We start from the raw sequence: 24,158 nt of genomic DNA on the forward strand, positions 1-24,158 counted from the left end.
GCCTGGTCCTGATGGTGGCCGCCTTGTGGGAACCGTCCCTTAGAACAGGGAGAGCAGTGCCTGGGCTCCGAGTGGCCCAGAGGCAACCGGCCAGCTGTCCCTCAGCGGCGCTGCCTGGCTGGACACCCCTGCTGTGTCCCCTTGGGCCGCCCTGTGTCTGACTCACTCAGCAGGAAACGGGCTCCTTCTAGAGAAGGTTCGGGCCCAGGTGACGCCTGCCTGTCACCTCAGGACTTGGGAGGCCTGGGACAGAGGATGGAAAGTTCGAGGCCAGCTGGGAAACTCAGGAGGACCCTGTCTCTAAGGACCACGAAGGGCTGGGGATGTGGCCCGTGGCAGGGACCCCAGAGACGTGGGGACAGGGAGCAGCAGGTGTGTCCTGGGTCCGAGAGGCACGATGGCTGCTAAGGTGCTGCCCGTGTGAGGCTGTGTCACTCTCAGCAGGACACTGAGGGACACCACTGCTGACAGGGCACGCAGCTGTGGACACGGACTAGAGATCCCCAGGTGGCCCTGCAGTGACAAAGGTCCCAGAGTGACCCAGACGCACTGGCGCTGCTCAGTCCCAGCTTTGGAAACGATCGGCCACGAAGCCCAGGGGACGGCCCACTGAAGAAGCCACCCCGTGCCGGCCGAGGCCCCGCTCACCGTGGCGATGCCCCTGGCCTCCTGGTAGGCCACCCTGACCACGTTGGCAGCGCTCGTGTTGAGGAAGAAGTAGCCGGAGCCCTCCTTGACGTGCAACTCTGCCTGGGGACGAGAGGCCAGGGGCAGCGGTCAGGCAGGGCCAGGGCCCAGGGTCTCCCGGGCGGGGCGGGGCTGGCGGGGGACCCACCTGGACATCAGGGTGGTTGTAGAGGGTCACCATGTCCGGATCCACACGCACGTCCTCCACCAGGACCAGCTCCACCGAGGCGGACACGGGCGCAGGTGGGCCAGGCTGCAGGGACAGGGAAGGGCCATCAGACCCATAGGCCACCCCTGGGACAGGGGCGGGATCCCAGTCCTGGCATTGCCCCAGGCCCCCGTGATGTCCAGGACACACACTGGGCCCAGGGCAGCCACCTTCCCATGAGGCCCCAGACCCCAGAGCTGGGAGGAGCCGTTCCCGGTGCCCAGCGGGCAGCTGTCCACCCCCACGGGTGGCTCTGGACATACCAGTGGCTTCACTGTGGCTGCACTGAGGTGGGACAGCTGGTAGCCGGTCACCGTGGCAGAGATGGAGATGGTCCCTGATGCCTCATGGACAGCAATGGCTTGCAATCCTGGGTCCAGAGGAGGACACCGACGTTGGGCCTCTGTGGTCACCCACCCCTCCATCATGGCAAGCCCCAGTGTGAAAGTCGGGGGGAGTCGGGAGTCGCCAGACCCTGAGTGGGGCCCAGGGAGCAGGGCTGGAGGGGACGGGCCAGCTTTGGCTGCTGAGGGGCCTGGGGACACACAGGGGCCACCGGGGACTCCCCACTTGGGACCTCTAGCTCCAGTGCACGACTGCAGCCCAGGGAGCTGCCCGAGCTTCGGTGCTGGACGAGGGGACCCCAGCTGGCCAAGGGGCGCCCCAGCTGGCAGAGGCTCTGACAGGTGCCACGCTGCTTGGGACACTCATCTGTCGGGGTTTCCCTGGTCCCCAGCCTCCTGTCCAGGGCTCCAGGCCCACAGCCGTGGCTCACCGTGAAACTTCCTCTGGCCACTCCCGTCGTCCCGGGACACCAGCTGCATGGGCAGGTCCAGCTCGATGCTGGCCAGCAAGGGCCAGGTGGATTCCCACTGGACGCCCAGGGAGCTGAAGTTGTCGAATTGGCGGCCCTGCTGGTCATAGGCGGCGAGGTCCAGCAGGGGGTTGCGGTGGCTGGAGACGGGAACCTACAGGAAACAGAGGTCAGGACACCCAGGCCTGGGCACAGCCACGGCTGACCACATGGTCTATCCTGAAGCTGGCGGGCTGCCTGTGGGGTCCTGATGGGGGAAGGGATGAGCTGAACACCAAACTCTACAGCTGCTGGCCACCAAGGCACCCTGCACTCAGGAGGCTGAGGCAGGAGGATCGCAAGTTGGAGGCCAGCCTCACCAACTCAGCAAGGCCCTGAGCACCTCAGTGAGACCCTGTCTCTAAATAAAATACAAAGAGCGCTGGAGATGGGGTTCAGGGGTTAGCACCCCTGGGTTTGATCTCCAGAGCCAAAAAAAGTTGGTACTAAGGAATTAAGGAGCAGAATAGTGGTCAGTAGAGGCCAGGGAGGCAGAGGAGGATGAAGAGCAGAGGCCAAAACAGTCAGCCAGGAACAGGGACTTCCCTGTCCCCCATGGCAACACCAGAGTCCAAAGGCTCCTGGCCGGGGCCACATCCCGGGGATCCAGGTGAGCTCAGGGGATGACAGGCAGGCAGTCCAACCTGCCCACCACCTGCACTGTGCTCTGCTAGTCCCTGGCCACCTCTCCAGGCCTGCCTCCTCCCTCAGCCCCTCTCCCACGCACCACCTGCTTGTCGTGCTGCAGCCGTGGATATGACGGGTCCAGCGGGGGAGCGGTGTGGACAGGCGTGAGGCTGATCCTGGATGGCGGGGCGCAGACGACCTTCACCACGGCAGGCTCCACGGCGGGGAAAGGGTTGGTGAGGCCAGCCTGGTTCCCCACGGAGAGGGCGATGACCTGGGGGTGGGGGGATGGCAGTCAGGGCACGTCCCCCAGGGCGCGTCCCCTCCTGTGCTCTGCTCTGCAGGACGGCTGTGATGTGGACACCCACGCCCAGTGGCTGCCAAGGGCCGGGGACCCAGGGGGCACGGCTGCACCTTCTCAGTGCAGGGCGCTGTGGACGCTGTGGATCCCAGGGCCTCTGTAGGGGACCCGAGGAGATCGGGGCACTGTGGCCTCCGGGACCCAGGAGCCCCCAGGATGCCCCAGCACATGCAGATGTCCCCAACATGTGAGGAGGGGACACGCTCACTGCTCACAGACCCTGTCCTCGGGGTGGACGGGAGGTGCTGCTCAGGACACAGGAGGGTGCAGAGGGTCACCCTGCAGGGCCCTGGCTGCCTGCTCACTGGCCAAGAGGGATCTCGGGGGTGGGGTCTGGCCCTGTGCATACGCCCTACGGGATGGGCGCCTAGGCCACTGCAATGCCACACCCCTCTGCAGAGGGCCCGGATCTGGTCCAGGTGCCCCGTAGGGCCACCAGGCAGGAGGGGGTGGGTCCCCTGGGCTTCCTTCTCTGTGCACTAATCTGGTCACACAAGCGTAGTCCTGGGCATCCTGGGAGCTGCCCATGGGACTCTGGACTCCACCGGTGCCCTCTGTACTATTAAATGTGCAGGGGACACCCCCGCCTCTCCGGGTCCACTCTGACCTCCTGCTCACTTTCCATGCCCTCTTTGGGGAACCCTGGCAACAGAGCGGTGGACCCCACAGAAAGACAAAGGGCGCAGAGCCCGTAGCTTCTGCCTGGCTGGAGGGCGCAGGTACCAGGCACCAGAGGACCTGCACCTCGCCACCCGCCAGGCCAGCCCAGGGGCTCAGGCCACACCATCCACTCAGTCTTCTGATATTTCTCGATTTTCACATTTAAAAAAAAAAATATGAAGAGCCAGGCACCCACGTGACCCACGCCTGTCATCCCAGCTACTCAGGAGGCTGAGGCAGGAGGATCACAAGGTGGAGGCCAGCCTCAGTAACAGCGAGCCCCTGAGCAGCGCAGTGAGACCCTGACTCTAAATAAAATACAAGACAAGGCTGGGACAGGGCTCAGTGGGTGAGGGCCCCTGGGGTCACTCCCTGGTGTACCCCCCCCAACAGGGATCCCAGGGGCAGGAACACAGGCTGTGCCGCGTGCTGAGCCCCAGGTGACCCCCCTGGTATACAGCCTCCTCACCCATGAGGCCCAACTCTGGGACCGTCAGGTTTTCTGCCCTGACCCCGACTCCGGCTGGGTGGGGGATTCTGCGGCCCTGAGAGGGACCCCCGGGGGCTGTCTCTGGGACAGCTGGTGGCCTCGGTCCCCACTCAGCCTGCCCGGGGCACACCGCCGTCCCCTCACCTGGCCTTCACTTCCCTTCTGCAACGTGGGCACAGCAGGACAGCACCCCCAGGGTCACCCAATCTCTGCGAGGTCCCCCACCTGGAGGCCCTGAGCAGCAGCCACTCACCTGCTCGCCCAGGGCCTGGCAGGTGGAGCAGATGCTGTGCTGCTGGTGACTCCGGGAGGCGGGCGGGCCAAGGAGGGCCAAGCTGATGCTGTCCCCGTCCTCAGAGGTGAGGTTCCGGAAGAACTTGGCAGGCTCCAGGACCCAGGGCCGGGGGCCTCCTTCAAACAGCATGTCCTTTGAGGAGCCCAGGGTGACCACAGCTACGGAGGACGGGTCCACGGCCTGGGAGGGAGAGGGGGGCCTCAGCCTTCCCCAGGCAGGGCAGGGGACAGGTGGGGCAGGGCCTCGGGGCCACGTCTTTGCCCTCTCTGTGGGGACAGCCCAGTGCCTGAATCCCCCGTGCAACCCTCCGTGTCTGGGAGACCCCAGGACGCAGCGGGCTCTGGAGGGAACCCAGCCTCGCTCCCCCCTGGCCTCTGAGGGACCCTTGGCTTGGCCTCCATTGGGACATCCGCGGGAAGAGCCCCAGGGAGCTGTGGGCACAGTGGCCCAGGGCAGCCGGCTCACCCTGAGGGGCAGGTAGGCGGTGATGGTGAGGCTGGCGCTCAGGTGGACGTGGCCATGCGTGTAGCTCACCAGGAGTGTGGTGGAGCCCCGAGCCTCGGCCTTCACCCGGACGCCACCACAGTGCTCAGGCCCCTGGGGCAGCCGCCCTGTGCCAAGGAGAGAACTGCGGTCACCATGGGAAGCTGGAGGGGCACATGGCTAGCTCAGGGCCCCGCCACCTGGCTGGACACACAGCTGATGCCAACTTAAGAGCCTTGGGGCTGGGGTGTAACTCAGTGCCTGACACCCGACCCCGAAAACAGACAAAGAATCAAACAAGTCACCCACCAAGTTGTCCTAAGGGAACGACTCACGGTCTTGTCTTTACCCCACAGACCTAAGATGGCCTGTAGCTAAGACTCAGGTCAAGAAGCATAAGATAGCAGGGTGGTGGCCCACGCCTGTCATCCCAGGGGCTGGGGAGGCTGAGGCAGGAGGATCGCAAGTTGGAGGCCAGCCTTAGCCACTCAGCGAGGCCCTAAGCAGCTCAGTGAGGCCCCGTCTCTAAATAAACAAGAAATGCAAGCTGGGACGGGGGCTCAGGGGTCTAGTATCCTGAGTCCCATGGCCGGTACCCACACCCCACAAAAATGACATTTCACTATGGGCACGAGGGTCCTTTTCTAGGCCGGGTGTTTTACCCCGTGGGCCTCTAAAGCCTGGCCACGACCACTGTCACGAGCTGTGGCCTGCAGCTCCACAGCCTGGAAACAGCAGTCACCAGCCCGCCACGTCTGCCCTCTCCCAAGAGGGCTTGGCCCACTCGGGTCCTGGACGGTCCACATTCCTGCCCCTCGGCTGGGTTCACTTTGGTCCTTTGGCTCCTCTTTAGGACCTCGGGGGGTTTTCTCCATGGACGATGATGTCCCCGGAAAAAGACTCTCATGGATCTGTTTATCTCTGTAGCAATGGCGTCCTGTGGCTCACACCTGATTTTAGCGACCAGTCCTTTATCTGAGACGATCTAGCCAAAGGGGTCTCAGTTTTATTGATCCTTCAAAAGATCCAACGTTTGGTTTCGTTAATTTCCTCTTATTTTCTTTTGCTGGGGGAGGAACAGGGATTGAGCTCAGGGGCCCTGGACCCTGAGCACATCCCCAGCCCTATTCTGTATTTTATGAGAGCCAGAGTCTCACTGAGATCTGTAGGGCCTGGCCATTGCTGAGGCTGGCCTCCAACTCACCATCCTCCTGCCTCAGCCTCCTGAGCCGCTGGGATGAGAGGCGTGGGCCCTGGCGCCCGGCTCTCCTCTGATCTGATCTGAGTGCTTTTCTTCTGCGAGACGGCACTGGGTTTAGCCTGTTCTTTTTCTGTTTCTGTAAGTACTGGACTTAGTTGCTGAGTCGAGCTCTCAGTCTTTTTGACTCAGCAGCCGCAGCTCTGCGCCCCCTGGAACCCAATGCTCTTGCCACACTTCCAAGTTTGGGTCCCTGTTTTATTTTCTTTTGTCCCAAGGACTCTCTGCTCCCCCGTCATTCACTGGCTGATCCACTGTGTGAACAAGCCAGTTTTCTTTTTGTCCCGGATTCCCACCGGTGGCCTGGTGTGGCCTGGTGTGGCCAAGGAGACACTGGAGGGTGCAGTCACACTGAGAGGCGGAACCAAAGAGGCCCGGTGACAGCCGACAGCCGACACAGAGACCTCAGAGGGGCAAGCGCTGCAGACCCTGCATTTTCTCTACATCCCCATCAATGTCATTCTCAGTGTGACAGTGTGACAGTGGCATCTATCACCAAGAGTGACTGAACAGGACGAATTAACACATCAATCCCCCAAGAGCGCCCTTCTGTGGCGTCTAACAGTGGAACTTCTAGAAAGGGGAAGCAGGATAATGGTGCTCAGGGACAGGGCGTGGGAGGGATGGGGCGGGGAGGGGTGTCCCTAGTCACAGGGAACAAAGGGTCAGATAGAGGGGAGACAGCTGCAGCGGCACAGCAGGTGTCCATGTGTGTTTCTAAGTCTCCCTGCATCTGAAGTGGTCAGCCAGGGCCCTGAGCTCACGGTGGGGGACGCGCTCAGGAGGGAAGCAGGCAGGACTTAGAGGCCTCTCAAGGTCACCAAGGGCAACACTGGTTAAAAATGCTTTTTTTTTTTGGTGCCAGGGACTGAACACAGGGGCCCTAACCCCTGAGCCCCGTCCCCAGCCCTATTCTGTATTTTATTTAGAGACAGGTTCTCGCTGAGCTGCTTGGGGCCTCAATGAGTGGCTGAGGCTGGCCTCCACTTTGCGATCCTCCTGCCTCAGCCTCCTGAGCTGCTGGGATGACAGGCATGTGTCACCGCACAGTTAAGAGCTTCTGAAGAAACAAGGCCGTCGTTGACAAAACTTACCCAGTTTAAGAAACTCTGCCACAGCAGGCGGAGGGACCGGGGACAGGGTCCCACAGATCCCTGTGAATGTCTCTGCACTGACCAGCAGTCCCTGCCTAAGATAACTATTCCTTAAGCCAACTGAGTCGTCCCCAAGGCCACACAAAGTCCTGCATGCAGTCACTTGGGAGCCTACAGGAACTTTCTGAGAGAAATCCTGACCCCAGGACTCCTGTCTCAACAGAATCCCCCTAAAGACGCAAGCGTCCTGGGGTGAGAGCCAGGCCTGGAGACCCGGCCACGGCAGGCAGCACTGGCCAGGACCTCTGCCCATGAGGCTGAGACAGACCGCAGCTTATGAGGACGCGGCCATGGCCACCCCAGGCTGGCGCTCTGCTGCCTCGGCCCCGCCCCGCCGGCCAGCTGCCCCGCCCGGGAGGGGCTGGAACACGCCCCGCTTCTCCACGTCCACCGCCAAGTCGAAGTGGGAGCAGTCGCTGAGGGTGACCACCTTGCTGTCCCTACTGGGCATGAGGCCGTTGATCCTCAGGGGCAGCTCCAGGGTCTGGCCCACTCGAGCCTCCACCCGGCATGGGGCGAAGTCCATGCTGCTGGGCTCGATCACATACACCTGCAGGAGGGCCAGGCCTGGGCTGTCAGCCTCTGCAGGAAGCAGCCTGCGGCTCAGTGGCTCAGTGTGCCAGGTGTGCTGTGGTGGCCCTGAGGACACACCAGAGGACAACCAGGCTGGGCACGGAGGATGCAAGCACAGAGCTGACTAGGAAGGGGATTGGTCTCTGAGAGGTGCACAGACATGAGCCCGTCAGCCCTGCCAGGTAGAGAAATGTCTCCCTGGGGAACAGTCAGGCCAAGAGACGGTCCTGAGATGGACTTAGCTGCTCAGCTCCTGGTAGGCACACAAAGGAGGCCAGTGTGACCACACGTGGTGGTGCACCCTGTCATCCCAGTGGCTCGGGAGGCTGAGGCAGGAGGATCGCAAGTTGGAGGCCAGCCTTAGCCACTCAGCGAGGCCCTAAGCAGTTCAGTGAGGCCCCGTCTCTAAATAAACTACAAACTAGGGCTGGGACGGGGGCTCAGGGGTTGAGGGCTCCTGGGTTCAATCCCCTGAACGCCCCATGGAAAGGACAGTGTGGCCACAGGGGGAGGAGGCCCAGAAGGCCATGGGCAGGGCCTGACCCCATTTTCACTCTGGCTGAGCTGGGGAGGCTGCAGAGGGCGCCACACTCTGGGTCCTGTGCAAAAATCGGCCACCAGGCGACTAATGGGGAAGCTGCTGGTGGGCAGCAGTGGCAGATCTGAGGGGCGACCCTGGACGGACAGCTCAGGTGGCCTGGGGCAGGGCGGGAGGCCAAAGTGGCCACTCACTGCCTGCAGCTTCTTGGCTCGCTCACCTGTCCCTCCTGTCTCCTGCCAGGCAAGCCCAGGGCCACCAGCCCCAGTAGCCCGAGGACCAGGAGGGGCTCTGACAGCCCAGCCCTCTCTGGGGGTGTCCAGGAGGGGACCACCTGCCTGGCCCAGGAGCTGTCCTGGGGCTCCAGGTGGCACAGGAACTGCAGGGAGGAGGGAGGCCGTGAGTGGCCACAGTGGACACCACACTGCACAATGGGGCTGCCCCCCCAGGGCCTCTGTCCAGGTGTCCACACATGGCCTGGGCTGTCTAGTGGGTGTGTGGTTCCCAGCAGGAGGCGGAAGGACCTGCCACCCATGTCCCAACCACAGGGACACAGCCTGTATCCTCTGCTGTTAGTGGGTCAAGAAGGGGAGCTCAGAGCGGTGGTCAGGAGGGGCTGGGGGCAGAGGCCGTGGGGGCAGAGGGATGGCCATCTGCCCTGCGTGTCAGGGAGAAAGTCCCAGGCGCAGCATGGCTCTGGGGTCTCGGGCCCCAGGGCCTCTCCCCGTGACCCAACAGCCCAGGGCAGGGTGGCCCTCTCTGGACCGGCTGACCCTCCAGGTCCTCAGGGTGCTCTGGTCTCCCGCCAGGACCCCAGCCCCGGGGCACTGGCCCTTCCGGCTGGGGCGAGGGTGCCAGGTCGCGGTCCCACAGGGCAGACTGGGCACTCCTGGCCTCCCGGCCACCCCTGGCCTACTGTCCATCCCGGGGTCTCACCTTCATCTCACCGAAATGCAGAGGGTTCTGGACATCCTGTGCCCAGACCACACTGAGGCCCGTGTCACTGCTTGTGGTCATCACGCCCTTGACGGTGACGGTGGCCACCAGGTGGATGGAGGAAGACCAGCTAAAGTTCCCGCTGCCCCCGTGGGCCTGGGGAGAAGAGCCACCAGGGAGCATGCAGTCACCGGCCGGCCTTGGGAAGTGGCAGGTGGGGGATGAGGTGCCCACTGCCGTGCTGGCCAGGGACATGTCCACGCTATGTCCACATATCACTGAGTCACGCCATGGCCACCACATTCTCCCAGCCCACCTGCACCTGCCCATGCGTGCCACCGACCCCCGGGAACGCCACCTGCTCGCACCCTTCTGCCCCACACAGGGACACACACAGATCCACGGACCCGTGGAAATCGGGGGCTGGAGGTGCCCATGGGCCCTTGAACCCTTGTTCCCATCTCCCTTCTGGTCCTCGTGTGCTGGGGACTTCCTGCTCTGGGGACATCTGTGCTCTGGGGACGTTTGTGCTCTGCAGACCTCATGCTCTACGGAACTCATGACTGCAAGACACAAACACGGAACCCTGGCCCTGGCCCTGGCCCCAGAGTCACCAGCAGACGCTGCTTCTGTGACCAGACATGAGCACAGGCCCTGGCCAGGTCCTGACCCCCTGCTGGGGACAAATGCCAGACTCGCTGTGGCCAGGTCAGGGGTTAGGATCCTGAACCCCAGAGGCCAAGATGGCACCAGGTCTGGGTGGGCAGGGACAGATTCTGGTGCAGAGACAGGCCACCTGTCATCACCAGGGGACCCACAAGGCCCTGGGACTGTGCTGACCACAGGGTGTGAGCCCCCTCCGAGGCCATGCCCTGAGGGAACATGGACGCCAGCGAGTTCAGACGCTTGGCGTGGACAGGGTTGCAGAGAGTTTTCCCTTAAAATCTCAAAGTTCTCTCTGGTGCACTTATGCTGCTCCACATGTTTTACACAAGTGACTGCCGAGTGGGACTCGAGGCCCTTCCAGGGCTCACTGTGGTCTCCAGCTAGTGTCCACTGTGGGCTGCTTCCCTGGCAACCCAGAACACTGCAGTGACAGGGACCTCAGGGAACACAGGACCACAGCCCCTGATACTTGGTAGTACCACAGAGAGCAACGCCAAGGGTACAGAACAGCAGGCATGTTGCACCTGGAATCCCAGCAGCTGGGGAGGCTGAGGCAGGAGGACCAAAAGTTAGAGGCCAGCCCCTCAGCAACCTAGTGAGGCCCTCAGCAACTCAGCGAGACCCTGTCTCTAAATAAGATATAAAAGGGCTGGGGATGGGGCTCAGTGGCCAAGCACCCCCAAGTTCAATCTCTGGTTACCAAAAAAAGTCACAGAGCGGACAGAGGCCACATGCCCGGGAAGCCCAGGTACCTGGATGGTGTACTGGTAGGCGCCAGTCTTGGGCTGCCACGGGAACGTCAAGATGCTGGGGTGGAGGGTGATGGGGACGTGGATGTCCACCTCCTGCTGGCTCCACACGGGCACTGGGAGCATGTGCACCCCTCCGTCCTGTCAGGGGTGAGGTCACTGAAATCTCTGGAAATAAACTTACAAGACCTACAAAGAAGTTTCTACCTTATATTCTAACTACCCCCCCCCCCCAACACACACATATCCTCCCTGGAAAAATCCCTCATTCCAAAATGGTACCACTACTACTCTTGCTGAAATACAATCACAGAGGAAGGGGATTCCTAAAATAAATCTCAGAAGAGAAGCCACATCAGGATGGTCTTCTTGGCCCACTCAAGAACCTGGGGGAAGTTGTTGACCATTTCTTTTGAGAAAGGCCCACCCCCTTCTTCACCTCAATGCTGCTCTGATATTAACCTCGGGTTTGCCTAGATGAAAGGACAACAGGGACATTCTAATGAGGATTCATCCCTTTCTCTCATTCTTATCTTGGGTCCCAATTTTAGGCCATTCCATCAAAAGATATCAAATGAACAAAACAATAATAAAGAGAGTACATTACAGACCCACTTGCTCCTGAACTATGTGAATTCAACCAAACTTCCAGGTGTTTGAAGAAAAATCCCCCCCCCCCAAATTACAAATAATCCAACCTCTACCACCAGAGCGTCTTCCAAGTTCACCGCTGTGCTGTCTCACCAACCCGAAAATGATGAGCCCTCCGCTGCGGACACCCAGGGCGCCTGGTGGTGAGGTCAGCAGCGTGTCCTGCCCCGCCCCACTGAGGCAACCTTGCTCTCAGACATTGAGGAACAAGCCCAGGCTGCCCGGAGTCTCAGATGCATCCACAGGAAAGGGGGAGAGGAACCCCATTTCATCAGCCGCCCTCAAGAGACTGATTTATCAGTAATTGACAAGCCAACCTTCTACCCAACAAGGCCCCTTGAAAAATGCAGGGTAAGATCTACAACTCCTCCTGATCATCCCCATGTTCAAGTTCAGGGTCATCTTATTTTCTGTTGCTTGGCATTTCTCCTCTGGTCACGCTGACACAAAACCATGCCTTTTTTTTTTTAAATTAAGAATGTCTATAAAAGAAAAGAGACCAGCAAGAGCATTTGTCTTTGTTCCCCAAGACAAACTATTACAAATGGGAAATAGGAAATTTGTAGATGGTATTTTCTCATCTGAAAAAGACAAACCAGGATTGTGGTGAGAGAACAGAAGAAAGGTAAACCTACTGGGAAATACTAAAAGTCAACCAAACAAGAATACAAAAACAAAATACAGAGCTACACAGAGGAAGCCTGAACGTATTTGTGACTCCAAGTAAACCTTGAAAGATATGCCCTTGTGATATCTGAGCCCAATGAGAAAAAACTTGAGAATAAAGTGTTAAGTGGGTGTGGGAGGGGACTACTAGCAAAGGAATTCAGGACCATATTTCCAAGAACACTGCGTACCAAAAGGCTGAAAACCTCTCGTGGAAAACAAGAAGAATGGTGGCAGAGCTGTCCCACAAAGCTAAAATAAGTAATTTGTTCACCTAAATCACCTGTTGCAATTTAAATATGCAAAGTGTTCAAAAGAACCCAGCAACACCTTTGATCAACACAGTTCCGGAGACAGGTTGGAGATGTGACCCAGAAACTGTGTACCTTGGCTCAAAACACAAGAAGAGAGAAGAAAAAGGATGACTATTTCTCATTACTGTCACCAAGTAGAAGATGCCAAAGAGAAACGAGGTGCAGTGTCTGAGAGCAAAGAATTGCAACTAGGCTGGACACAAGATCAGGGCTCCTCTGCTAGGTTAGATAATACTGTATGGAAGGGGCTCAGAGAAGAGTGGACAATTAATTCCTCCTCTTGGGGCTCAGCTTCACTAACCTCAGAGTTGTTCTACATTCAGTGTACTGGCAAGGTGACCTACTACTCCCTCTTGGGAGGAACCACCATGCCAATTGTTATCAGGTGAAGCCAAAAAAGTACAATGAGTTGGAAAGTGTTTCATAAAAATCTTTCTGTCCCCTTGGAGCTTTGGCAAAGGAATGGAGGTATTCGATGAATTTACACTTCCATTTTACAAATAAATCTCTGCCCTTCTTGAAGGTCATTTTATAAGCTATATAAAAGTCAAGCTGATCAGAGGTGAGAAAGAGGAAGAATCTCCCACAAAAAGAGCTGGTACCTGTAGGTTTACTTGTAGTGCACCAGAGTTGCTTCCTCTGTTTCATCAGCATTGGTTAGGTCTGAGAGACAGCAACTTTCCAATTAGTTATGGACTGGAACAGAAAGCCACCAGACCAGGCATGACTTGAGACACCATCTGGTGGTATAAAGCCCCTTTTTAGAAGGATGACAAAACAGTCTCAGAGAGGTGAAATGACTTGCACAATGCAAATCAGAAGCCGAATCAAGGGTAGCACCCAGATCTTCTGACTTCCAACTCAGTGCTGCTGGGTTTTTCTCACTATACCAAAATAATAAAGAAAGGGCATGGCAGAGAAGACAAGAAGAGAGTCTGTTTTGTTCTCTGGTAGCCAGGGTAAGGAGAAGGCTGCCACTGCTAAGAGAAACCCCAAAGTGAACCCAGCTAAATGGGACTGTGCTTGGGACAGAACAGGGGCATTACCTTTCAACACCAGAGGTTCTTTGCCTTCTCTCTTCAGGGACTTGAGGACTATGTGAAGCGGCTGGGAGGGCATCACTCGGCGCGGTTCATTGGTATTCTCATCATAAACTATAATTTCTTTGGAAAAGATCCTCTTGAAAGAGTCCTTGCCTTCCCTAAAGGAAATCAAGTCTAGAACAGTGATCTTGCCTTGCTGCAGTCTCCGCCGGCTGATCTTATTGGCACAGTTAACAGCTCCTTGGATGTGACTTTTGTTGTACTCCATGAAGGGTACTCAATGATGACAGGTCCCTGGCTTGGCAGGTGACTCTTGCTGCATTTGGTCATCTTCCTTGCCAGGTCATTGGGGTAGATTATTTTGATGCTGGATAGCTGCTTGGGGGTCCCCGACACAGGGCTGCCCACCCCACCTGATGGACTTAAAGAGCCTGTATTCTCATTGCTGTTGACCATCTGGTTAGCAGGGCAGGTGGTAGAGGTTCCAATGGCGGTCGTGGCGGTGGTGGCAGTGCCAGCAGCGATGGCTTGGGTTTGGGCCTGATTGTCCTTGTCGTAGGTTGCCACAGTGCAGCAGCTGGCACTGCTGCATCCACAATTCAGGGAGCGGGCAGAGCCGCTGGATGAGGGCATATACGTCAGATTCGCAGCCTTGAGGGACACAACTGTGGTGGCGATGACAGGATGGTGTCTATTGCTGCCTGGGGTGGCAGAGCCAAGATAGCTAGAGTCTAAACAAAGGTTGAGATCCTGAGGTCGGACGGGCCTAGATAGTGCCACTACTACCCTGTCGTCTAAAGGAGACGGAGGCATGAGGAGGCTGAAAACCGGCAATTCAAGAAGAACTCAAGAGTCTGTAAAGAAGGGGAAGGGGGAAAGAAAGAATAAAGTCATATGACACAAAAGGCAGTCTCATCCAATCCCGAAGAAAGGTCTTTGCATATTTCTGAGCAAAGTTGTCCTAGGTGCCCTTTTATATCCCACTATCAAAGCTCCAAACCCATTTAGATAAATTCAAAGAGGATGCAAACCTGAGGTCCCCGTCTATTTGGTTGCTGAGTGTAAGGTTATATTAGCCTTAATATTGGAAATGTTAATGAACAACCTTTCTTGGACTACATCAAAGTTCAGCCTTAGAGAAGGTAAAAGCATAAAGAATTAGAAAAGCTAAAGACAGAAAGAAAGGTTCTTAAGAGGCATCTATTCTGGGCCTCATCTCCTGGGCAGAAGTATACTGCAACTGAGAAAAAAACTCATCTGTTCACCCTTGCATGCTTTCCACTTAATTCCTTTACCCACTGCAAAGGCAAAGAGATGACCAAGAGCATTGGCATGGCTCACAGAAATATACAGCATCTAAATATACATCAGGGCGGATGTCAGCCTTCTGCAAATCAGAATGAAATTATCCCCATAAGTGTCTCTTTAACTAGGAGCTGTTCTTGCTTTCCATTCTATTAGGTCCTTTGAAAACGCACAACATAGTCATATGAAAACCCCACATGTTTCCTGTTAGCCTCTTATTATCAGTCTGCATTTCCCCCTTTTACTACAAACTGGTGTCCTAAAACGAAGTCTCAAGCCAGAAAGCCACGACTGCAAGCCTCAACCCTAGCAGATCCATCACCACTGCTCCCCTGCCCACATTCGCCTCACTCTTTCCTCTGAGGAAAGGACCTCTGGGGGTCTCCTTCCCTCTTCATCTCCTGCCTTGGCACAGGCTTTGTACCCTAGAGCTCCTCTCACTTGGAGCAGCTGATTTATACCAATTTCAATCCCAAACTGATACCCCTGCTTTTGGTGAGAGTATGGCTTCCATATAGAGGCATCAGTGCCCCCTTCAACAGAGACAGGCTCATTGGGAAGTGTTTCCCACTGGGTCTACTTCAGAGGGTGCCTGAAAAGGGACAGTTCCTTCCTCCCTGGAGGCACAGGGTCACTGCACAACATAGCCCTTCTGGCTTCTCTCTTTCTAGTAGACATACACACAGCAAAGAAACCAAATCCCAAGCTGCTCACTTAAAACGAACTTTAAGAGCTGCCCGGAAAAATGCCATCCATCATTCGTCCACACACAATCTTCACCATTCTCTGACACAGAGCCAAAGTGTCACAGGCAGAATCCACACACGCAAGAAGAGGAGCAATACCCACCATGCCGGCCAGCCAGCATATCCCTATAGACTCAGGTTTCTCTCACCCACCTTTGGATGGGAGCAAAGGATCCAACCTCCAACCTCCAACCTCCAACCTCCTCCACTCCCTTCCCTCCCTCTTCCCTTGCATAGTATTTTTTTTAAGAGCGAGTACTATTCCAGAAACTAACTGTTACTGATTTGAGTAGATTATAAAGCCTCTGTGGTCTGAAACTTTCACTTGATCTCTCATAGTATTAACAAATTCAGAGAAACTCAAGGAGATTGTTAAATGCTAAAACTACATTTTAAAATATTTGTCTAAAAATCTAAAGATGTTATTTCTTGAGAAACTGACTTCAGTTTAGCCTTATTCAAGCATCACTCTCACTGCAGACCTGGTTTATTAGTAACAATGCAGTAAAAGCACACCAAGTAATGACATCTTTGATCTTCCTCCTTAGTTTCATGTTTCTCATGTTTTGACTGATTGCTTTCATGAGGTATATAATAAAAATACTTCCACCTCAGGCCATATTCTCAATCACTGTCACTTATGGATCTCGCCTATTACATGCTAAAAGCAGTCATGATATGAACTTCACAGACAATAGTGTTTAAGAGCTAAAGACTTTCATAATACAGTAAAGCAGACAGCATAGAAATTTTAAAAATAGAGGAATTTTTATACTCACAAATTCATCTGAACATATCCATAACTCAAATACAGAATACCCACATATTCATATATTTATCAGTCTGGAGATCCTAAAATAAGCTAGCATTTTTGTACAGAATATGTATATTTCTACGAACAAGGAATTTAAAACTTGTGAGAATAAATAAATAGCATTTATGAAGACAATTGAGGGAATGCAAAGCTATGGATACCTTGGGAAGCACATACGGTATAATCATTCTACAAAACACTGGTATAAATGGGTGTACATTTCTAGAGTTGCAGTTTGAAACACAGACCCACAGAACAAGGACATTAGGAGAGACATGATTCTTACTAATTGATATGAGGTAGAACTTGTGCCTGTCATAACTAGATTCCATCTTATAATAGTGAAAACCTGCTAAATAAAGAGACAAAATATAAATGTAACAATTAGTATAAGATGATCCAAAAGCAGGAGTTCTGAATTAATAAGAATTGTGAGATTAGATAATCAACACAAGATTAATAATAGAAATGTAAATTTTGAGATGTAACACCAGTAATAGCATTTAAAAAATAGCTTTATATTTTCAGTCGTCCTATGGGATACATAAGAGGTTAGTTGTTTTTTGCTGGGAGCCATTAGCCAAGTAGGTATGACAATTTCCTTGCCAGCGTACCCCATGTTGCTGACATGCTGCAGTGACATTGAATGTACGTGACCTTGCTCAAGGACCAAGGCAGATTAGGGTGTTCCCGGTTTTAAGATAATCGTGTTTAGGGCGTTCCCAGTTTAGGTTCCAGGTTTAAGGTTTAAGATTATTCCTGCTGGGAATAGGGTGTATCCTGCTGGCTGAGTTCCCCTTGAGTTCTCACGGGATTCAGACAGTATATTTTGGAGATAGAAGCCCAGTGGAGGTGGATTTGGGCAGAGAACGTGGATTTGGGCAGAGAACGTGGATTTCCCCAGAACGTGATTGTAGACGGCTGGTGTGAGTTCGGGAATAAAGAGTTGCTGTTTGAATCTACAAGCTGTGTGGTGGCTCGTGATTGTGTGCCCAGCCAGACTGCGGCATTTGTGCCCAGCCAGACTGCGGCAGTTTTTATAAAAAGAGACTCTCAGAAAAGAGCTTCAGTCAGCTAAGGTAACAGCCAAAGAAAGTTACTAAAAGTCAAATTTGAAGTTTTTTGGGGTTGACTAAAATATCACTACTAAGAAAACCTGGAGGAGTACTTGGTCTTGAGGAAAAGATGGTCTGTATCTACTGAACATATCCTTCTCTTGCAGGAAAAGATGGAGTATTTACATTAGAACATTTAAGTATTTATTTCTTGGTTAGACTGTAGCCAAGAAAGCTGGGTGTATTTAGATATGTATACTATATATATATATATATCCTAATACAAAAGATTGGAAAGGCTCCAAACACAGGAATACTTACAGCTAGAAAGTAGACTTCCTAAATTACCAGTTATTTAAGTAATACACAAGTTTCCATTTAGAATATATTCTCCTGTTTCCTTCAGGATGCGCTCCCAATAGTCTCTAAGTAACTGTACTTTTGCACTGATCAGAATTCAATCACCTAGTGTGCTGAAGGTGTATCTTTTTAAACCAGAGGGAGGTTCATAGAAGTTTTTTATGTTGGAAGATAGCTCACCATAATGGTGATCCCCAAAATGGACTATGGGGTCAACACTAGGGGCAGAACCAAGAAACGTGTCATTTACTGTCTCTGTGACCTTCAGTCTCATCATCTATAAAAAGTAACAATAATTATGTTAAAAGGTGCTGTGATCCTTAAATGATCTCAGCATATATAAAATGGTGTTGAAAAGTAGGATTAAAATCAATTAAGTAAAATGAAAACAAATATATACCTACTCATACATCATCTGCTTGTAAGCCATTGATATAAAAGTGAGTAAAAGATGAAGACAGCACATATTTTAAAAAATTAAGTTACTTATTAAAAATGAATACTCTAGGTATTAAATTTCACTTGCATAATACTAGATGGCAAAAGTCTCATTTGCTCAATCTTTGAGTGTTTGTAGCAGAATGCTAAAGGAGACAAAATGAAATATCCACTAGAGATTATTCCGACTGTGTTTTCAGTCACAACTCAATATCCCAAGAAAATGGCATACCATGTTAGTGGTCAGTGGAAAAGCTGGTGGGTGTTGTATACACATAGCTCTAAGCTGCAAAGACACACCAAATATGTCAAATGAAAAATTCTCCCAAAGGTTCTATGAATTCTGAGTCAAGATTATCCACAAATTCAACTCTTTTACCTCTTCTTCTAATGTAATAGAAGAATACAGTGCAGAAACTAGATTTCTGAACTTAGTTTTAGTTCCATAATTATAAGTCACTTTCAATTTGAGTCAAGTCACTGCAATTCTGACTTCCTGTTTCACACATTTTGGTCTTACTATATATAACTGTATACATTTTCTATACTAATGCATGGGATATGGTTTGCATAAATAAGAGAATGAGTCAAATATTTTATATTTTGTCACAGAATTGACATTTTGAATCATTAGAACCACAAAATGCTCCAAAAGTTCCATTAAAAACTGCCAGAAAAATTCTAATTGGAAAGTTTTTCTTTTCAAATGAACATTTTTGTAGATAGGAATATATCCACCTTTATAGGGAAAATGACATGAAGCCTGAAATAATGGAGAAAAAGTACAGAAAAATTTAAGGACATGAAATTGACAGTGAAATATATATTCTATAAAATACAGTCTTAAATGGGGAAAATTTTAGGTACAGAACTATTCCAAGAAAAATTTAGACTATTTTACTAATTTTAAACTTTTATGAATCTTTTTTGGAAACTGCACAATCAGTTGTCAAAATCAGCTCAGAAAATCAACAGCCTGTAATGTGAATAATTTCAGTATAAGTTCCAAAAACACAATCCAAATATCTTAATTTGCCAATATTGAGAAATGCCTTAGAGGAATTAGGCAAATTATTAAATACGGGCAGCCAAAAAAAATATAAAAGAGATGTGTTTAACAATTTTTTTCAAGATACAGATGAACTAACTTATTGGTAAGCCTTGACTGTGGGAAACATAGTATTAGTGACTTTAAAAGAACACCAAAATGAACTCAAAGCTCAAAATGGATAAAACTGCTAATTATAAATCACTGTCAGACATTACTGGTATTTATCTCTCTTACTCTATTTTCTGTCACTTTACTCATACAAAGTAAGCATTTTTATTTCTAATATAACATAAATATTTCCAACATTTGCTTTCTGCTTTAGTATAGTTTGGAAGAAAAAAATGGAAAAGATTACAACACTGTACTTCTGTTAAACAGTGCACGCTTGTAGTTTATTTTGCATCACAGACAATGAAAATCATAGGATATAAGTGTATCTAAAATTCTTTGCATACTTAAGAACAGATTTGTACAAATATTTTTTCTTCCAGTTACATTTTCCCCAACATGCCTATACTTTCAATCACATAAAATAGTGACTTGTTAAAATTCAAAGTTCAGCCAGGAGTGGTGGCATCTGTAATCCTAGTAACTCAGGGGGCTGAGGCAGGAGGATTGCAAGTTCAAGACCAGCCTCAGCAAGTAATCAGTAAACTAAGTAATTGATATGCTTTGCTGAATTTTCTGAATGTCTGTATATAACTAATGTCAATCCAATGGTTAATTATATTTATATGCACAGTGTAATATATAATATAATGTTTTAGGTGTTCATCCTTGATTTTTAAATATAAGGTTGTCAAAATTTTGGATTTTCTATAAAAGCCTAAGAAAACATTGCTAAAAGCCATGTGGTCCAGTTACCATAAAACTAAATATAAGCAACCTATGTTATCCAAGTGTTTCAGAAAATTCAACAAATACAAAACTGAAATAAATACTAACATTTTGTGATATGACAAATTCTCATTGTATATAATATACTTGGATACGTGGAAGCTCTACTTATTAATGTTTGTCAATTCTCTGTACTATACCACCAATTCTCTTGAATACCTACAGTGTTATAGGATTTTGCTGGAGAATACAATTCCTGCCCTATAGCTGGAAGAGGACAAAAGGAAAATTTAACAGAGCTTTAAGCTTTGAACAATAGCAATTTAACCCTAATATTTATCTTTAGATGACAGGGTAAGTAAATCCTGTTATATCCATCAATGTAATATTATTCAATCTTTAAACAAGGGAAGCCCTTTATGTTCTAATAAGGATATCCAAAATGAATCATTAAGTACCAAAAGTGAGGAATAACATGGTATAGGTAGCACATGACCATGGGAAAAGAACAATAGGTAGTATGAGTATTGACTTGAATTTGCATAGATTCATTAGCTCTTGAAAGGGACTTGAACTGTCAATATTGGTTGCCCTTGGGCAGAAGAATTTAGTTGAGGACAAAGCAGAAAAGGATGATTTTCACTGTATTCCCCTTTTTATCTTTAGCATTATGTAATATATGAACATACTACCTAAACATATACATAAAAAATAAAAAGGCACAAGGGAGACATGTTAAGAGAAAGTAAAAAGTATTCTATGCTAAAATCTGAAAAAAAAATTCTTAAGTTAAAAAAAACAGGATCCACTGAATGGGATAGTAGGAATGAATGTAAGGAAAAGGCACTGAGATGCCTAGGCAACCAAGAATTCACGTGTGTGCATACATGCACTTTTGTAAGTGCAATCGGGCCATTCAATTATGAAAGGAAAGGAAGCAGGATTTCACATGAGAGACAATAAGTCAAATCTTGTGGTCAGAGTTAAAAGCATCCTGAAAATGATGAGGATTAAAAGTTTAAAACTTATGATCAGTCTGTAAAGAAACTTGAGACCCAGAAAATTAATCACAGCAAACTGAGGTTTCTGAACTGGGAAGTGATAATTAACAAATAGAACTGTGGCAGCTTGCTCCATTTAGAGCATCCTGAGGATAAGTTCAATACTATTTCTCACCTTACTCTGCCTGGATTTTCCTAGGAATGACTTCAGCAAAGGAAATGGAAGACATTATGAAGGGTGACTATGTGAAGAATTGGTTTCTAAGTAGATGTGAAAGAATAAGGAAAAAAGTAAAAAATGATCTTTAGCTTTTCAGTCTAGCAGGGAAAAATGATTTTGGTTTTAAATATGTTGATTTATAGGTGTAATGAGTCACTAAGTAACAGTGAGGTCAAGGTACAACCAGAAGAATACCAGGATTGGAGTTACAATTGGAGTTACTGATATATTGGTTTCCTATAACTGCTATAACAAATTACCATGACTGAGTAGCTTAGATCAACCCAAAGTTCTTCTTTCATGGTTTCTAAGGCCAGAAACCTGAAATCAAGGAAATCAAGGTGTTGGAAAGGCCATGATCCCATGGCTTCTGCTGGCTGCTGGTGCTCCTTAGCTGCATGCAGCAGCATGACATCACCTTTGCTTTGTCTTCACCTTAAGTGCCCTCTCTCTGGACTCATCATTGGCATACTCACCAGTGGATTTGGGTCTAACTTAAAATTAAGATGCTCTCATCTCTACACCCATAAGTACATCCACAAAACACTAGTTTTAAATATGACTTCATTTATTTAAGACCTGGACATAGGGGGACACTATTAAAATCACATAGTGAAAATTATCAGCCCATGGATTTAACAAAAGAACAGATGTGCTGCCTCTTAAAGAGTAGAGTGAACATAGTGAATCATGAATTCAGGTATCTCCAATTCAGACAATGGGTAAAAGAGTGACAGCAAGGAAAATAAAAATAGGATGTGGTTAAAGTATAAGAAGTTGGTTCCTAGCAGGGTACCATGGTATACACCTGTAATCCCAGGGACTCAGGCAGGAAGACTGCAAGTCCAAAGCCAGCCTCAACAACTTAGCGAGACTCTGTCTCAAAATTAAAAATAAAAGGGCTTTTGATGTTGCTCAGTGATAAAGCATCATTGGTTCAATCCCCATCTAAAAAAAAACAACAACAACAAAAACTGACTCCTCCTGGATCTGTGCAAGGTATGGAGGTACACAGTGAGATGCAGCAGAAGATAAAAAATCAGGACCAAAGGGTGACTATTCACATCAAATATGGCCAGGAATGTAAGGAAAAGGCACTAAGATGCCTAGGCAACCAAGAATTCACATGTGTGCATACATGCACTTTTGTAATGAATAAATAAAAAATGGTTCTTCTATATACAGAAAAAGATGCTTTGGTAACTACTTGAGAGTATAATAACTTACATACTTAGGATGTAATTTTAGGGTAAATACAAGTATAAAAAATCCTGAAAATGCTTTTGCTATGAAGAAATGCAAAGGAGCTACAAGCACAAAATGAAGTCTCTGACCCTGACTTGGTTCTAGATTTCCTTGCTGGTTCAATCTGATCCTTGCACACACCCAGGCAAGCTATTGTATTCAGGAACTGAATCTCTGGACAGGGTCCTCCACCTGACTGATGGACTCCCACACTCATTTTAAGACTGAACTCAACGATCACCTTTTTTGCAAAGCTTCACTCAACTACCAAGCAGTAACCTTGGAAAACTTTGTCAGAAAAATGACTCCATCACAGAAAAAAATTCCTGATTTATGAGATTTTATACCACAAACATTAAATTAGACATCTTAATAGAAATAAGAGAGTTGATTTTCTAAGTAACAACTTCATTAAGCATTTCTTTAAAGATGTGTTTCTATTCAAATTGCTATGTTCTAAAGACACACATGATAGTTTACAAAAAAAAACTATAATCAAGTTGCTGGGATTTTTTTTTAATTAAGAAAGTACCCAAATGCATATTAGGTGATGGGAAGAGTTCATTTCTTGAGGCTAGAATTTACTAAACTTCTGAGGAGGAAATAAAATCCTTCAACCAGATATGAGAAGACGACCTGTTGTCTTGAATACTTCAAAATAAAAATTGCTCTCAAAGTCATTTAAATCATAGTGTGATTACAAGCAACATAATACATCATCTTATGTTCAATCACATTTACTTGAAAAATCATCTACTTTCCACATGAATAAAGCAAGAATGTACAGATTGCTTAGTCATAAAAAGCTGTTTGCTAATAGATTCCCAAATTTAGGATTAAAGGGAACCAATAATAATAGGGGAGTAAAAATAAGACAATAAAGAAGAAGAATAAAAGTAAAACTTAAAGGAAAACGTACACATAGAACAATGATTTGAACATAAGAACACATAAAGGTAATCACAATATGTTGATTTAGTATTGATTTTAGGTAGACACAAGTATTTCCTCTGCAGAATCTCAAAATTAGGTAAAGAAGACATACAAATTAGAAGCCCATGAATTAGCACAAAGACTGTTGTTTAAAAACATTTTCATTGGAAAATAAGCATTTTCATCTGTAATATATGCATTAAGTAAGACATAATGTTTATAGACCAGCTATTTGCTTGGGAAAAAAAAAAGCTCCATAAAATAGCAACTTATTCTTCATTGAATCAAACTACATATAATCTTTTTCCAGTACCAATTTTAGTTAAGTACTTATTCATGTTATTACATATTAATAACTGTTACTAACTTTCTTGGGGGTCTAAGTTACGTAACCTTGTCTCATCCTGTAAAACAAAACAAACCTACCCACCTTATCAGTCTCCTCCACACTTGTGGATTTCACCACACAAGAAGCTGGCCTCTCCTGTATGTTTGTAAGGTCCTGAGGGGCACTCTGAGATGCTGGCATTGGAGGCAATGGAGCACGCCTCTTCTTGGGTGCATCTGATGGCAGGATGTTTGAAACATATGGTTTGGAAATAGTATTGGACCTCGAAAAAGTTGGGCAGTGCTTATTTATTAGAGGGGTTTCAGGAGCACTTGCAGTCTAATAAGAAAAAGACAGTGTCTATATGCAATTTCAAGATAAAAACCACTTATTTTATACAAGATTTGAAGACTCTTCTAAGATATTGCATAAGAAAATACTTACTTGCTCCCACTTTTTCTTACTACATTGAAAAAAACTAAAAAAAAACCTTTATATTCTTTTTCCTTCATAATGTCCAGGTTTTGTGATATTTGGCAGGATTGAAAAAAAGAAGAAAGTCATCTTACTTTGGTACAGAGAGTTGAATATTCACTTCCAAGTTTTTCTTCTC

The 24,158-nt window shown here is 49.1% G+C and overlaps 1 protein-coding gene and 1 pseudogene across 1 annotated transcript in view; both read right to left on the reverse strand.

Annotated features, from left to right (window-relative positions):
- Positions 1 to 5,539, reverse strand: part of LOC124090918 (nuclear pore membrane glycoprotein 210-like) — a 29,293-nt gene extending 23,754 nt beyond the window's left edge. The window contains exons 1-8 of the mRNA XM_058578489.1: positions 5,494 to 5,539; positions 4,647 to 4,792; positions 4,140 to 4,361; positions 2,476 to 2,649; positions 1,671 to 1,863; positions 1,159 to 1,265; positions 836 to 940; positions 649 to 750 (exon numbers count right to left, since the gene is read on the reverse strand). Coding sequence (XP_058434472.1) covers positions 649 to 750; positions 836 to 940; positions 1,159 to 1,265; positions 1,671 to 1,863; positions 2,476 to 2,649; positions 4,140 to 4,361; positions 4,647 to 4,792; positions 5,494 to 5,539 — 1,095 coding nt within the window. The remainder of the gene's footprint in view (positions 1 to 648; positions 751 to 835; positions 941 to 1,158; positions 1,266 to 1,670; positions 1,864 to 2,475; positions 2,650 to 4,139; positions 4,362 to 4,646; positions 4,793 to 5,493) is intronic.
- Positions 5,540 to 10,543: 5,004 nt separating this feature from the next.
- On the reverse strand, positions 10,544 to 15,443 carry LOC131424093 (dual specificity protein phosphatase 10-like; annotated as a pseudogene).
- Positions 15,444 to 24,158: the final 8,715 nt, after the last annotated feature.

Source organism: Marmota monax, unplaced genomic scaffold, assembly GCF_021218885.2.
Source record: "Marmota monax isolate L192 unplaced genomic scaffold, Marmota_monax_Labrador192_F-V1.1 WCK01_AAM20220418_F8-fsc00999, whole genome shotgun sequence".
Classification (NCBI taxonomy): Eukaryota; Metazoa; Chordata; class Mammalia; order Rodentia; family Sciuridae; genus Marmota; species Marmota monax.